Here is a 16,523-nt window from a genome sequence, read left to right on the forward strand (position 1 = left end):
TTTATAACAACTTTCGAACCCTTCCCTGGGTTCACCTTCAGTCCAAATTTAGATTGAAGATAAACCCAAGGAAGGGTTCGAAAGCTTTTACAAAGTATTTGTAAACTATACACGAAATTTTAAAATTTTTATTGTTGTGGACCCCTCAGAACATTGTATAACTCTCGTGATAGAGTTTTTTCCCCCAACTATTATTATTATTATTATTATTATTATTATTATTATTATTATTATTATTATTATTATTATTATTATTATTATTATTGTTGGAAAACCACTTGATGTAAGTGTAATTAATATATATACTATATATATATATATATATATATATATATATTATATATATATATATATTGTATATATATATAAGTGATATATATATATATCTATATATAGTGTATACATATATGTTTCTATCTATATATATAGATATATATATATATATATATATATATATATATATATATATATATTCTAAATATATACATTATATATATATTATATATATATATATATCGGAGCTACAATGTCCTTTAATATCTAATTCGCTCTACCTCGGAATTAATAATATTTTCATATATGCTTAACCGAAGGGGAATTTTTTCTCGATAATAGATTTGCCTGGACCAGGGCGCGAACCTATGGATCCTTTCAAACCCAGGAACGTCAGTGAAGCTTTTCCTACTACACCACGCGAGAGGTTAAAAGTTTCATGTCGCCTCTCACCCTCATATACCTTTCGCGCGCAGGTAATTAGTTGGTTTGGAGACAACATCAACCCACCTCGACTCCGGTAGTGTTTGTAGTGCTTTTGACAGCACGTAGCCAATCTATAAGTCATATCACAATTTCCGTGATTCATATACATATATCGAGCTACAATGTCCTTTAATATCTAATTCGCTCTACCTCGGAAATTAATTTATCATATTGCTTAACGAAGGGGAATTTTTTTCGATAAATTTGCTTGGACCAAGGGCGCCGAACCAAAGGGGAATGGTCCTTTTTCAAACCCAGGAACGTAAGTGAAGCTTTTCCTATGCCTAACCACCGCGAAGAGGTTAGTTCCATGTCGCCTCGCACCCTCATATAACCTTTCGCGCCGTATATTAGGTTGGTTTGGACAACATCAACCCACCTTCGACTCCCGGTAGTGTTTGGTAAGTGCTTTTGCCATCACGTAGCCAAATTATAAGTCATCACATTTTCCGTGATTCATATACATATACGAGCTACAATTGTTTCCTTTAATATCTAATTTCGCTTCTTACCCCGGAATTAATATATTTCATATATGGCCTTAACCGAAGAATTTTTTCTTCGATAATAGATGCCCTGGACCAGGGCGCGAACCTATGGATCCTTTCAAACCCAGGAAACGTCGTAAGCTCCTACTACCACCACCGGGAGGTTTAAAAGGTTTCATGTCGCCTCTCACCCTTATACCTTTCGCTGCGCAGGTAATTAGTTGGTTTGGAGACAACATCAACCCACCTCGACTCCGGTAGTGTTTGTAGTGCTTTTGACAGCACGTAGCCAATCTATAAGTCATATCACATTTCCGTGATTCATATACATATATCGAGCTACAATGTCCTTTAATATCTAATTCGCTCTACCTCGGAATTAATATATTTTCATATATGCTTAACCGAATGGGAATTTTTTCTCGATAATAGATTTGCCTGGACCAGGGCGCGAACCTATGGATCCTTTCAAACCCAGGAACGTCAGTGAAGCTTTTCCTACTACACCACCGCGAGAGGTTAAAAGTTTCATGTCGCCTCTCACCCTCATATACCTTTCGCGCGCAGGTAATTAGTTGGTTTGGAGACAACATCAACCCACCTCGACTCCGGTAGTGTTTGTAGTGCTTTTGACAGCACGTAGCCAATCTATAAGTCATATCATTTCCGTGATTCATATACATATATCGAGCTACAATGTCCTTTAATATCTAATTCGCTCTACCTCGGAATTAATATATTTTCATATATGCTTAACCGAATGGGAATTTTTTCTCGATAATAGATTTGCCTGGACCAGGGCGCGAACCTATGGATCCTTTCAAACCCAGGAACGTCAGTGAAGCTTTTCCTACTACACCACCGCGAGAGGTTAAAAAGTTCATGTCGCCTCTCACCCTCATATACCTTTCGCGCGCAGGTAATTAGTTGGTTGGAGACAACATCAACCACCTCGACTCCGGTAGTGTTTGTAGTGCTTTTGACAGCAACGTAGCCATCTATAAGTCATATCACATTTCCGTGATTCATATACTATATCGAGCTACAATGTCCTTTAATATCTATTCGCTCTACCTCGGGAAATTAATATATTTTCATATATGCCTTACCGAAGGGAATTTTTTTCTCGGTAATAGGATTTGCTGGACCAGGGAGCGAAAATTCTATGGATCCTTTCAAAACCAGGAACGGTCAGTGAAGGCTTTTCCTACTCACCCACCGCAAGAGGTTTAAAAGTTCATGTCGCCTTCTCACCCTCATATACCTCGCGCGCAGGTAATTCCAGTTGGTTTGGAGACAACATCAACCCGTTCGACTCCGGTATGGTTTGTAGTGCTTTTGAAGCCACGTAGCCAATCTATAAGTCATTCCACATTTTCCGGATTCATTATCCATATTTACGAGCTACAAATGTCCTTTAATATATAATTCGCTCTACCTCGGAATTAATATATTTTGCATATATGCTTAACCGAAGGGGATTTTTTATCGGTAAATAGATTTGCCTGGACCAGGGCGCGAACCTATGGATTCCTTCAAACCCAGGAACGTCAGTGAAGCTTTTTACCTCACCCACCCGCAAGAGGGTTAAAAGTTTCATGTAGCCTCTCACCCTCATATACCTTTCGCGCGCAGGTAATTAGTTTGGTTTGGGAGACAAACCTCAAACCACTCGACTCGGTAGTCTGTGTAGTGCTTTGACAGAACGTAGCCAAATCTATAAGTCATATCACATTTCGTGATTTCATATTTATATATCGAGCTACATGTCCTTTTTAATATCGAGGTGGGTTGATGTTGTCTCCAAACCACTAATTACCTGCGCGCGAAAAGGTATATGAGGGTGAGAGGCGACATGAACTTTTAACCTCTCGCGGTGGTGTAGTAGGAAAGCTTCACTGACGTTCCTGGGTTTGAAAGGATCCATAGGTTCGCGCCCTGGTCCCAGGCAAATCTATTATCGAGAAAAAATTCCCCCTTCGGTTAAGCATATATGAAAAATCTATATTAATTCCGAGGTAAGAGCGAATTAGATATTAAAGGACATTGTAGCTCGATATATGTATATGAATCACAGGAAATGTGATATGACTTATAGATTGGCTACGTGCTGTCAAAAGCACTACAAACACTACCGGAGTCGAGGTGGGTTGATGTTGTCTCCAAACCAACTAATTACCTGCGCGCGAAAGGTATATGAGGGTGAGAGGCGACATGAACTTTTAACCTCTCGCGGTGGTGTAGTAGGAAAAGCTTCACTGACGTTCCTGGGTTTGAAAGGATCCATAGGTTCGCGCCCTGGTCCAGGCAAATCTATTATCGAGAAAAAAATTCCCCTCGGTTAAGCATATATGAAAATATATTAATTCCGAGGGTAGAGCGAATTAGATATTAAAGGACATTGTAGCTCGATATATGTATATGAATCACGGAAATGTGATATGACTTATAGATGGCCTACGTGCTGTCAAAAGCACTACAAAACACTACCGGAGTCGAGGTTGGGTTGATGTTGTCTCCAAACCAACTAATTACCTGCGCGCGAAAGGTATATGAGGGTGAGAGGCGACATGAACTTTTAACCTCTCGCGGTGGTGTAGTAGGAAAAGCTTCACTGACGTTCCTGGGTTTGAAAGGATCCATAGGTTCGCGCCCTGGTCCAGGCAAATCTATTATCGAGAAAAAATCCCCTTCGGTTAAGCATATATGAAAATATATTAATTCCGAGGTAGAGCGAATTAGATATTAAAGGACTTGTAGCTCGATATAGTATATGAATCACGGAAATGTGATATGACTTATAGATTGGCTACGTGCTGTCAAAAGCACTACAAACACTACCGGAGTCGAGGTGGGTTGATGTTGTCTCCAAACCAACTAATTACCTGCGCGCGAAAGGTATATGAGGGTGAGAGGCGACATGAACTTTTAACCTCTCGCGGTGGTGTAGTAGGAAAAGCTTCACTGACGTTCCTGGGTTTGAAAGGATCCATAGGTTCGCGCCCTGGTCCAGGCAAATCTATTATCGAGAAAAAATTCCCCTTCGGTTAAGCATATATGAAAATATATTAATTCCGAGGTAGAGCGAATTAGATATTAAAGGACATTGTAGCTCGATATATGTATATGAATCACGGAAATGTGATATGACTTATATATATATATATATATATATATATATATATATATATATATATATATATATATATATATGAATATAAATATATAAATATATATATAGATATATATATATATATATATATATATATATATATATATATATATAACATATATATATATATATATATATATAATATATGATATATATATATATATATATATATATATATATATAACATCAACCTGGTTTTCCACTAATAATAATAATAATAATAATAATAATAATAATAATAATAATAATAATAATAATAATAATAATAATATAATAATAATAATAATAATAATAATAATAATAATAATAATAATAAGTAAGTGTAGATTTTTTTACCATTTTAGTTACCCCATTATAGGGTCAGTGTTAACTCCTTTGCGAAATCCATTCATTATTATCTACTATGTGGTAATTTGTCGGTTATTAGTGTCAGTGAATTAAATTAACTATGGGCATTGTGCATAGTTGATTTTTTTCTTACTACTGTAATATAAGAGAGGATCGAAAAGGAAATAGGTCTGATCCGAGGTATGTTGGTGCTTCGAGTCTTCTTGTTTACATAGGACCCAGTCCTGAGCAAGAATGTTCCCGTTCTGGACGATGACAGACCTACACTTTGAAATGCTTTTTCTTAGTTTTATTCCATCAAGACAATGATTCAATCTCTTTCGTTCTAACCATGAGCGAGGAAGATCATTTTGCTTGAAAAAGTTCATTAGGTGGAAATACGTAGCCACCTTGGAATTGAAAACAAGGAAAGACAGAACAATAAAATTGCAATAAGTTATGTGCTTTTATATTTTGGGAGAAGGGCGGGTGTGGAGCCCCCTGGCCAGTGCTCTGTGGTCAGGGATAAAGGCCTACTTGAATATACATCGGGAATAATATTACCCGGTTTGGTATGGCTACGAGAAATGTGTAGAAAATACGCTACAGAAATCTAATGAAATCTGTAAAAAAGAAAAAAAAAAAAGCTAGAGACCTTCAGAAATCTATGGAGAAAAAGCTGCAGAAAGCTAAAGAAATTTGTAGAAAAAACTGCAGAAATCTGTTTAAAATACGCGACAGAAATCTAGAGAAATCTGTAAAAAAAAAGAAAAATACAAAGATTTTCAAAATTCTCTGAAGAAAAAGCTGCAGAAAGCTAAAGAAATCTGTAGAAAAAAGATGCAGAAATCTGTAGAAAAATAGCTACAGAAATCTAACAGCTGTACCAATTCTTACAATAGTTTTTACCTCAGTAAAAGATTAAAAACATATATATGATAAGAAGTAATGAAAGAAGCAATAGTCATTCCCCACTTGTGACAGACACAAAAATAAACTCTCAGAATACAGGATTGAATCCCTTTTTAAGCCTCTTTTTCTTGAAATATCCTCGCAAACAACCAAACACGAACTAAATAAATAACAATATGCTATAAGAGCAATCCTGGGGTACATTAGACAAATAAGACAAAAAAAAAAAGAAAAAAAGATGAGAGAATATAAGACAGGTTCCACTAGAAACTCACATCCAGTCGGATCTAGCTCCAGACGAAGAGGACGGGTGGTGACTGGGTCTCGGTGATGGAGATCAGGTGAATGACGACAACGTAGTCACTTCTGGATCAATTAAAAAGACTGCAAGAGACTTTTAAGAAAGCTGTTTTTCCAGTCTTTAGAAGTGACCTGGATTTTTGGGGGGGATTTAATATAATAAGCTGTACGCGTGAAACTCAGAAGAAGACACGAGTTCAAATCCCACTTGAGAGCTAAAGTTCAGTTTTCTCGTTTTTATTGCGCCATAATGATAACTTTTTTACGTGATATGCCCCATCATGGGTGGGTAATGCCGTCAGTGCACCTCACACTGTGCACTGTAGGCATTAGTAATGAAAGTTCTTTGCGGCGTCTCTTCGGCCCCTAGCTGCAACCCCTGTCATTCCTTTTACTGTACCTCCGTTTATATTTTTTTTTTATGCTTCTTGTTTTCGACCCCCTCTGAACAATTGTTTCATCGTGCGACTGCGAGGTCTTCCCCTTGTTGTGCCTTTGAAGTAATTTTACACTTAATTTCCTCTGAGATCCCAGCGCTTGGACTTTGGGTTAAATTCTATATCTCTTTCCTATCCATTCACGTAATTTTTATAAATAATGTAACTAGCAATCGGTTGAGAGAATTGAGCGTAATACAGTTACAGCCGACATCTAATTGCTTCATTTAGTCAAGGTCACGTGACTAATCAGACCCCATGATTATATGGTTGGAGTTGCTTTTTATGGCAGGGTGGGGGGTGGGGGGTGGGGAGCTGGAAGTTATTTTTAGCTGCACGTCGGAATATTGTCCCAGCTTCCCAACTTACCTATTTCAATATGAACTTGTAAACTTATAACTTCCGCTTGACAGCTCTATTTTTTGAAACAGTTGAATCTGTTGCTCCCTTTCTATCACTTTCGCACTGACTTTTTCCTCTCCTGGGTCAGACAGCAATGAGGAAAGCAAAAGTATTATTCATATTCATCTATCATTAATCTTATTGATTTCAAAAGAGGTTTATTTATTTTTTTTTATATTCTGTTGTTATGAATTGTATCCTTGTACAAATTATCACTTTCTTAGATAGCTTTATGCTGCTTTCTCTTTCATTACAGGAACACTAACGGTAAATTGCAAACCTTAGATAAGCTTTTTAATTTTTAGTTTATATTAAAATCAGTACCCCATCAGAATATTATTAATGCTCTTGAATTTCAGGTTGAGGAATTCCATGTATTCTGCAGGAGAGAGAGAGAGAGAGAGAGAGAGAGAGAGAGAGAGAGAGAGAGAGAGAGAGCAGTTAGGTTTCTTTTAGGCATGTTTCTGGTTAAGTTACAATATTATACGTTCAAGAATGATGACATATTTCACTCTTATAGGTTTCAGTGTTATACGTTCAGTAAATCATTTTGCTCTTAAATGCCTCGGGTGTAACAAGGCTTTGGAAAGCTTTGACTTTCCACTGATTGATTAATATTTTCTTCGGAAACTAATCACATTCTCTAAGTCCTCTGCTCTTTAAAATTATTAATGGCGTCGATTTTGTACATACTAGTTCTTCCTTCTAGACGATTCTAATCCCCACGCGAGATAGCAAGCATTTATCTAGTTGTTACATAGGTTATTATATAATTTTTGTCGTCAAAGTCAGCATGCGCGAATTATTTTTTTCTCAGTCGACAATTTCAGCGAAATTATACATTTTCAAACCAGACTTTTAACAAATGTTATTCTTCGGTCTCTGGGACTTTTTCTTCATCTTTCCTTAGAAAAAAAAATAATATCCCCACTGTTCTTTGCAGATGTAAAGCAGGTTTATAATTTAGATTTTTGGTAAAGTTTCCATTTACGAGAAATAGTCAAATAATTTTTTTTTATCGAATCTAACGTATAAGGTAGCAAAAAGACCTTTCCTTGTAATATAGCGAGAGAATAGTTTCTTTATATATATTTTAAAATTTCCTTTATTTATTTATTTAACTTTTTTGAGGTATATAGTTTGTACTTAATTCCGATATCGTATTCAAGTTCATTCAGAGAGAGAGAGAGAGAGAGAGAGAGAGAGAGAGAGAGAGAGAGAGAGAGAGAGAGAGAGAAAGGAAAGTTGAATTTTCCTAAATCCCGGTTACATGAGAATGTCGTCTTCAGTATTACCCCGGTACATGGCTGCCTAATATGTCCGTCACTGAGTTTGATTTTTTTTTCAGGTATTTAAAATTAGCAGAATATATGAGGAAACTCCTGTCCACTAAGCGTTTGTGGGATTAAGTGAGCAACTTAGTGGTGGGATCTGGCAAAGGTACAAAGGTAGACGACAGGCGTGAAATAGGATTTGTAGGCTTGTCGCTTGTCTTCGGAATGATAGCTCGCTTACTTATCTTTGTACACGAATATCACGACGGGCGTATAATGAGTTTGCTTTGCGAATCCCAAGATATTCATTAGTGAATATTCATGGAAAATATATGGGCTCCTTTTATTAGACACACACACACACACACACACACACAAGACAAGGAATTCTGTACAAGCGTGGAAATGCCCAGGTATTTCACTCTAACTAAACAAGAAACTTATCTATTTATTTATTTTTGTGTTATATACTTTTTAAGGGACATTCGAACTTAGTGTGTATTCTTTTGTTTTATTTTACTTATATCAACGGAATTCAATCAACTTACTCTATTAAAGCATCTAAACGCGTCTGAAATAAATGAAATTTTGGATAAGTATCATAATCTCGCGTTTTTGAATAGTTAAGAAAATTTTTGTGAGTGGAAGCTGATTTTGGTTAAGTTTAGCAAAATAGTTTCGGTACATTTGCGCTGGAAGGTAAAATGAATGGGTTTAGCAAGCGATAATCTGATATATAAATCAAAATGAAGAATGATTTATTTGTATTCATTTTCGTCATTGCGCGGAAGATAATAATCTAAGGAAAACTAAAGCAAACATGATTAGGTTTATGATTTAAGACTGAGAAAACGTGTTGGAGTGGTTGGACAGCTGGATGACATAAAGGCGGAAGATGAATGAGGTGTAGGGTAACGATCTAAAAGTAACATGTTAGAGGGGTTGGTCAGCAAGAATGAAGAACGGAAGCGTGAATAGAGGTAAAGTAAAAAGCTAAAATATGGATGCAGCTCAGGGCCTGCAGTTCCCCACGTGGGGCGCACTGACGGCACTACCCCCCACTCCCACAACCCCTTGGGGATTATAAGATAGAATACGCAAGAAGTATATTACGAAAACCTCTCGGCTAAATATACATCAGGTTGGGTTAGCCATTTTGGGGAAGATATGTTTACAAGTAAACATTTTTATTGAAACTTGACCGGAAATATATATATATATATATATATATATATATATATATATATATATATATATATATATACATATGTTACAGTGAATCTGTATAATCAGGGAATATATATATTCTCTGATATTTTCAGGGAATGTGCATAATGTCTGATTCACTCAGAGGATATGTATATTCCCTAAAATTTTTAGTGAATATACATATTCCCTGATTATTCGGCCTTATTATTATACAGATTCCCTGAATCGTGTTTGGTATGAAAGAAAAATGAAATGAATAGCTGAAACGATAAACAAAGCCTTGTTTTCACAATGTAAACTTAAATGTAAACACAATGTAAACCACTGAACTAGCGAACCATGGTAGGAGTCCATCTAATTACCACCTTCCAACCCCGGTGCTATAACCCCCCCTCAACACTACAAGGTCAGGCAAAGTTTAACTCACCAGTCATACGCCATCCTTCCTACTGTCAACACCATGGCAAATCCAACTGAGCGTGATTTAGAAGCACATTTTCGGGAAGAATTATTCCAAAGAAGTGAAGGAAAGAAATCTGTCTTGCTTCCAAAAGAACAGTATAACGAAATTATTTCAGAACTGACAGCAATTGACAAGTCAGGCAAAAAGACGCCTCATGAATACTACCTTCTGAAGAAGTATAAGATCCTCAAGTGTGGTGATGTTCTCAAGTTGATTAAAAGACGGACTGCCAATGAAGATCCCATCTATTTTGCTACATTGGAGGATACATTCGACATTATTAAGCGTGCTCATATTGCAACTGGCCACGGAGGGCGCGATAAGATGGTAAAGGAATTATCTAAAAAGTATGCCAACATTACCCATGATGCAATATCTATCTACAAATTACTGTGCATCGAATGTCAGCGTAAACGTAAGCGACCAACAACCAAAGGGACTGTTGTTCGACCTATTCTGACAAAGAACTTTGGCTCCAGATCACAAGTTGACCTTCTAGACATGCAGGCGATGAAGCAAGGCAACTATAAGTGGATAATGGTCTACCAAGATCATCTTACAAAGTTCTGTGTATTGAGACCTCTCACATCAAAACGTGCTGCAGAAGTTGCGTATCAGCTGTTGGATATTTTTCTTTTACTTGGTGCACCGGAAATTCTACAAAGTGACAACGGATCGGAGTTTACTGCTTGTGTTATTACAGAACTTAAACTTCTTTGGCCTGATCTCGTAATGGTTCATGGAAAACCTAGACATCCTCAGAGCCAGGGGTCAGTTGAACGAGCAAACTGTGATATTAAAGATAAGTTGGTAGCCTGGTTGAGTGATAATAATACAACAGACTGGACAGTTGGTTTAAAATTTGTGCAGTTTCAAAAAAACTCTAGCTACCATTCTGGCAGTAGAAGGTCACCATTTGCTGCATTGTTTGGATCCGATGCAAAAGTAGGACTGACAACTTCAGCTCTTCCACATGATGTAATTCACCGTCTCCAAAGTGAGGACGATTTGCTGGCAGTAATTACGGAAGAAACAACTTCAGATGAACCACCTGCTGTCGAACCAGTTACTGCTAAACCACCTGCTGTCGAACAAGTCACTGCACTGGGAGTATTGTGCACGACTGTGATTAGAGGTTAGTCAGTAGGGTATCCTTATGGTCGAACGGATAACAAATTTCCCTCAATACACTGTATTTTTATGTTATTATGTGGATTGTAGTGAGTGTAATGTTCTCTCTCTCTCTCTCTCTCTCTCTCTCTCTCTCTCTCTCTCTCTCTCTCTACAGCTGTCGAACCACCTGCTGTCGAACAAGTTACTGCCGAACCATCTGCTGTCGAACCAGTTACTGCTGAACCACCTGCTGTCGAACCAACATCACCACTCTCCGTTCGTCAAAAGAATATTACCTCTCAGCGAAAACGTGCGTGCGAAGCACAGCTTTCACAAGCTGAACGTATGGTTAAACGAAGTCGTCGTATTATGGACCGTGGTAACGTCGGGAACAATGTAACGATTCCGTTACCAATGGTGGATAGGGGTCGTGGGGATCCAAGGACTATCATGGGAATAATTATGGATATTGACGAAAATGACAATTACACGATTGCAGTGAAGAGTGGTATACTGAGTGAGAAATATACCAGGAATCAGTTTGATTTATGTACGTATGAACTGTATTCAAAAGACCTTGTGACAACCGATAGGATTGTTTCGCTTCGAACTGCTGTGCAGCAAGAGTCGAAGTCAGGTGGTCAAGGTTTCGCCAAATGCAACTGTGCTGGTTCAAAACGTTGTCAAACAAATCGATGTAAATGTTTTAAGCTGAAAGTTAAATGCAACTCGCGATGTCATGCAAGTTTGCATTGTGAAAACAAGGCTTCGTTCTAAATATTAGAACGATCCTTATTATTTTTTTACTAGTTTTATTTTAAATGAGTATTTTGTGACAGACAAGTTTTATTTTCTGTTCATAATAAATTTTGTTACATCCCAGTGTTTTATGTGATAAATAAAATATTACAGAAGTGTATTACTGTTTTTAGTGATTTATTCCATTATTCTACCATACCATACAAGTTTACATTGTGAAAACAAGGCTTTGTTTATCGTTTCAGCTATTTATTTCATTGTTCTTCCACACCAAACACGATTCAGGGAATCAGTATAATAATAAGGCCGAATAATCAGGGAATATGTATATTCACTAAAAATTTCATGGAATATACATATCCTCTGAGTGAATCAGGCATTATGCACATTCCCTGAAAATATCAGAGAATATATATATTCCCTGTAACATATGTATATATATATATATATATATATATATATATAATATATATATATATATATATATATATATATATATATATATACGTTCAATTTTCAGTAAAAATGTTTATTTTTATATAGTCATATATTAACAAAAATAAAACAAAAATATATAGCCACCACACCCACACACACACAAACACACACACACACACACACATATATATATATATATATATATGTATATATATATATATATATATATATATATATATATGTATATATGTACGCATATATATACATATATTTATTTAAATTATATATATTGAAGTAATCAACACAGGCACGTGTGGAACAGAAATCAGTTTCTTACTCACGATTGGGCTCGAACCCGGGTTTTTCAGTTAGTGGCACCCTCCTTGCCTTTCAATTGGAAGACCTTGTTTCGATCTCGATGTCAGTCAGAAATTCATGTATATTATACATATATGTATGTATATAAAACGTGACTGCATCTTCATGCAAGCATGTTAATCAACAAAGAAACATACTAATTAAAATATGTTAACTAATTCACTCTCTTTGCCTAATTAAAGCAGCGAGTTTTATATCAAGATACTGGGTGACTGGCAGCTTACAGGCAGACCTTAAACAACACTTACTTCATCTCTATAATGCCTTCTTAGGAAACCGGTTATATACAACACTATTAATACAATCTACAATTATCATCAACTCATCTTTTCATTTTCCTCAATTTCGCATCTAGAATTCGATGCAAACAGCAACTCCTGCTGGTTCAAATTGTAGGTACTCAGCTGCCGGTAACAAACGTACCCGGGCGCAAATTCCAGAGATGTATACCAATATTGCACCTGCCCTGGTATCTTTGCCCTGCCCCTAAGTTAAGTTAGGTTATGTTAAAGAAAACTTCCCAGGGAATTTGGGTGTGGTAAGCATAATGAGATTATTTTCAAAAAGATTCTTTGGTTATTTTTTCAGATACAGCGTCCCACTTTTTTCAGGCAAGGGTCCGGTACTCCGTTCCAGTTCAGGAATATGCACCCGGCCGCATATTCCCGAACTGTAACCCGTAACGGGACCATCCCTGCAAAACTAACCATAGAATCTTCTTGAAAATAATCTCTTTATGTTTCCCACACCCAGATATCTCGAAGGTAATCTCCGACAACTAACCTAACCTAACCTAGGGTTAAGGCAAAGGAAAAAAAAACCGAGGTTTGTGCCTTACTATAGCAAAGTCCAGCCAGCTTTGCAGCTTAGCCCGCCCAATGAACGCTTGTGATTGGTTAGCTCTCGAAAGGGGAATGACGTCACACTAGTTAACAGTCCAAATGATTACCAGTACGGATTTGACTCCGTTAGGTGATGTTGAGTGATGTTAGGGTATTAATTCATCATAATCCTGCATTTCAAATGTTAATATCATTGAGAGATTAGGCTTACACGTCAATTTCTTATATTTTGAGTCAATGACAGGGCATAGGCCTACTCGTCAATTTCTTACATTTTGAGGCAATGGCAAGGCATAGGCCAGCACCAAATTCTTATATTTTGAGGCAATGACAGGACATAGGCCTACACGTTAGATTCTTATATTTTGAGGCAATGACAAGACATAGGCCTACTTTTCAATTTCATATGCTTTGAGGCAATGACAGGCCATAGGCCTACATGTCAAATTCTTATATTTTGAAGCAATGTCAAGACATAGGCCTACACATAAAATTCTTATATATTGAAACAATGACAGGGCTTGAGCCTACACGTCAATTTTTTATTTTAAGTAGTCTTCTACCTGTATCTGCTGGAACTAGAGTAGCTTTTAATTAATATAGTAGTTTCAACATCACGATATATAATGTAAATGCATAAAAATGAATGTAAAAGTATAAGCAAGAGCTCATACACATACATGCGTAGCTGGCCAAATCTTAGGACAGCCTCTGCCTTACACACAACTATCAAACTGCTTTCAATGAACTATATTGAAAATAGTATATTTACTAAAGGGATAACACATTACATTACTCTGACGAGTAAATATACGTAAGACTACTATAGAATTTCTATAAAAACGAAGGCTACGATAGGAATGCATGGTAAGATACTTAACAAATTAGGAAAAATATACATGATAGCTGGAAAGTTATGCATAAGATGATCCAAGCCAGTCTGCAAGTAATCCTTGAATCATTTGATTTTGGAGCCATTCTTGTAGAATCAGTCTCTCTCTTTCTCTCTCTCTCTCTCTCTCTCTCTCTCTCTCTCTCTCTCTCTCTTGTTAAGAGAATATTCTGGTGCAAACTATAATCATAAAAATCTCGATTACTTTTAATTAAAACAAACTACTAAAGTTCAGTTAACAAGAATAGGCCGACAATTACGCCAGTATTTTATGAATAGGTCTATGTTTATTCTGCAATGTTAGGATACCATAAGAAAATTTTTCGAAGACACTACAAGCACCATAACAGCAGCAACAAAAACAAGAATAACCACAACAAGAACCACAGTAAAACGGCTGAATATAAGTTGGGCCTATAATCCAAACATCACAAGCTGCGTAAACCGACAAAAAGACATGCGTCATTTTTTTTTATGATTCTATCATTTCGGAAGGAGTTAATGTCCTCAAGAAAATTCACAGCAATCTATATCCAATATGAATTGTACAGCCTATCATACTGTCCTTTTTTTTTTTTTTTTTTTTTAACAATGGTATCTTCTGGTTTTAAAAAGTGCTGCCACTGCTTGTCATCCCTCCGAATGCGTAAACGATTCCAATGAAATCGATTTTAAGACTATGCAAATGTAGTAAAATTTCATGGAATCAATATGAAATATCAGTCTGCACAGCTCTGAGAAAGTCTTTGTGTTTAAATTTAGAATGGCGAACACGCTTGACAATATCAAACGATAATGATCATTGTCCAGTGATTCAAGTGCACCGATTCGAACGCAGACATTCCCAGAGACACCTCCGTATTCACGTGAACCTTATTTACGAAACATAACATTGCAACAACGCAGAACACTTCTGACTTCATTCATATTTTCCTGTTTTTTTACCATTTTTAGGGAGACGTGTATTATGATTTTATTTCAGGGGATAATATAAAGTTTTATTTTGATAATCAGCACAACGTATTTTAGTTCGGTAAAACAACTATCGCAGAATAAATGACGACGGAAAGAACCACAGATTAACCAACTTTTCGAAACTATTTCCAACCAATCAGCTTCAAGGAATAGTCGTGACACAATCAGTAGGCGGGATTTAGCTGCAAAGCTGGCTGGTCTTTGCTACAGGAAACTTCTCGGGGATTTGCTCACCCGGGCATTGGCGTAGCAGACTCGACCAAAATAGAATTTGTAAACAGACCTTTCTCAAGTCTTATTTCGTTCTCCGAAGACAGTCAGGGACAGGTCAGCGAGAAACCTGTTCTCCTTCCCTCCTACTCCTAATTCAGGCGGGTCGGGAACCCTTGGTAAAGTGAACGTACCAGGAAAAAATTGCCCTGCCAAATGGTACACACTTTTCCTTTCTTTTTTATTTTGTTTTTCAGTTTCCTCACAACTGGTCAAGGACTGGTGGAGATGAGGCGATGATTACCCGAAGCTGTCCCTTTTTGTTCCAACTTTCAAACCTTTTTACCGTCAGTTTCCATTTTAGTGTTGAATGACCTCATAGCTAGGTACTAGCGCTTGGCCTTTGGCCCGAATTCTATATTAAGTTATATATTCTTGCGAAATGAGACGAAGTTACAATGGAATTTGGTTTTAATTTTTATATAGACGTAGAAAGAACTCACTTTTCAAATATCTCTTTTTAGTTTGTTAGAATTTCATGCTATAATCATTTCGTGATGATGAAATAAAAAAGTAACAAGAAAAAATGCGCGAAATCTTTTCTAAGCAATCGAGTTTTCTGTATAAAAGCATCGGCTAAGAAGACCAGTAGCGCTTCAGTTGCTCCCCAGATGTGGTAGAGTGAGGATGCGTCCCACATCTCTAGAAAGCGTTGCCAGATGCACGATCGATGGCTAACTTTAACTTTAATTAAAGTGAAAATTACTGAAGTTAGAGGGTTACAATTTAGTATATTTGCTGATTGGAGGGTGGATGATCAACATACCAATTTGCAGCCCTGTAGCCTCTGTAGGGCTTTAGATCTAAGGCAAGACAGAATAAGATACGGGACAGACAAAGCCGACAAAATAGGTTTCTTTTACAGAAAACTAAAAACTTGGAGTTTTATTTATACAGGTCTACGAAAAATTCACTGGTGTTATGTATTTTACTGTAATTTTTATGAACTGCAATTGAAATTTTTTCACGGGTGTCCCGGCCAAACTGTTCATGTGACGCACCATTGTAAGCACAATATATATATATATATATATATATATATATATATATATATATATATATATATATATATATATATATATATGTATATATATATATATATATCTGAATTCA

General features: G+C 36.5%; 1 protein-coding gene across 1 annotated transcript; it reads left to right on the top strand.

Moving 5' to 3' along the window:
* Nucleotides 1-9,740: 9,740 nt before the first annotated feature.
* On the top strand, nt 9,741-10,883 carry LOC135211308 (KRAB-A domain-containing protein 2-like). The gene has a single exon (XM_064244625.1). It carries the CDS (start codon nt 9,741-9,743, stop codon nt 10,881-10,883), a length of 1,143 nt encoding a protein of 380 aa, XP_064100695.1.
* Nucleotides 10,884-16,523: the final 5,640 nt, after the last annotated feature.

Source organism: Macrobrachium nipponense, chromosome 4 (genome assembly GCF_015104395.2).
Source record: "Macrobrachium nipponense isolate FS-2020 chromosome 4, ASM1510439v2, whole genome shotgun sequence".
NCBI classification, from domain to species: domain Eukaryota; kingdom Metazoa; phylum Arthropoda; class Malacostraca; order Decapoda; family Palaemonidae; genus Macrobrachium; species Macrobrachium nipponense.

Excerpts from the sequence above, each read along its gene's own strand:
- LOC135211308 (XM_064244625.1), top strand. The coding sequence starts at position 9,741 with ATGGCAAATCCAACTGAGCGTGATTTAGAAGCACATTTTCGGGAAGAA.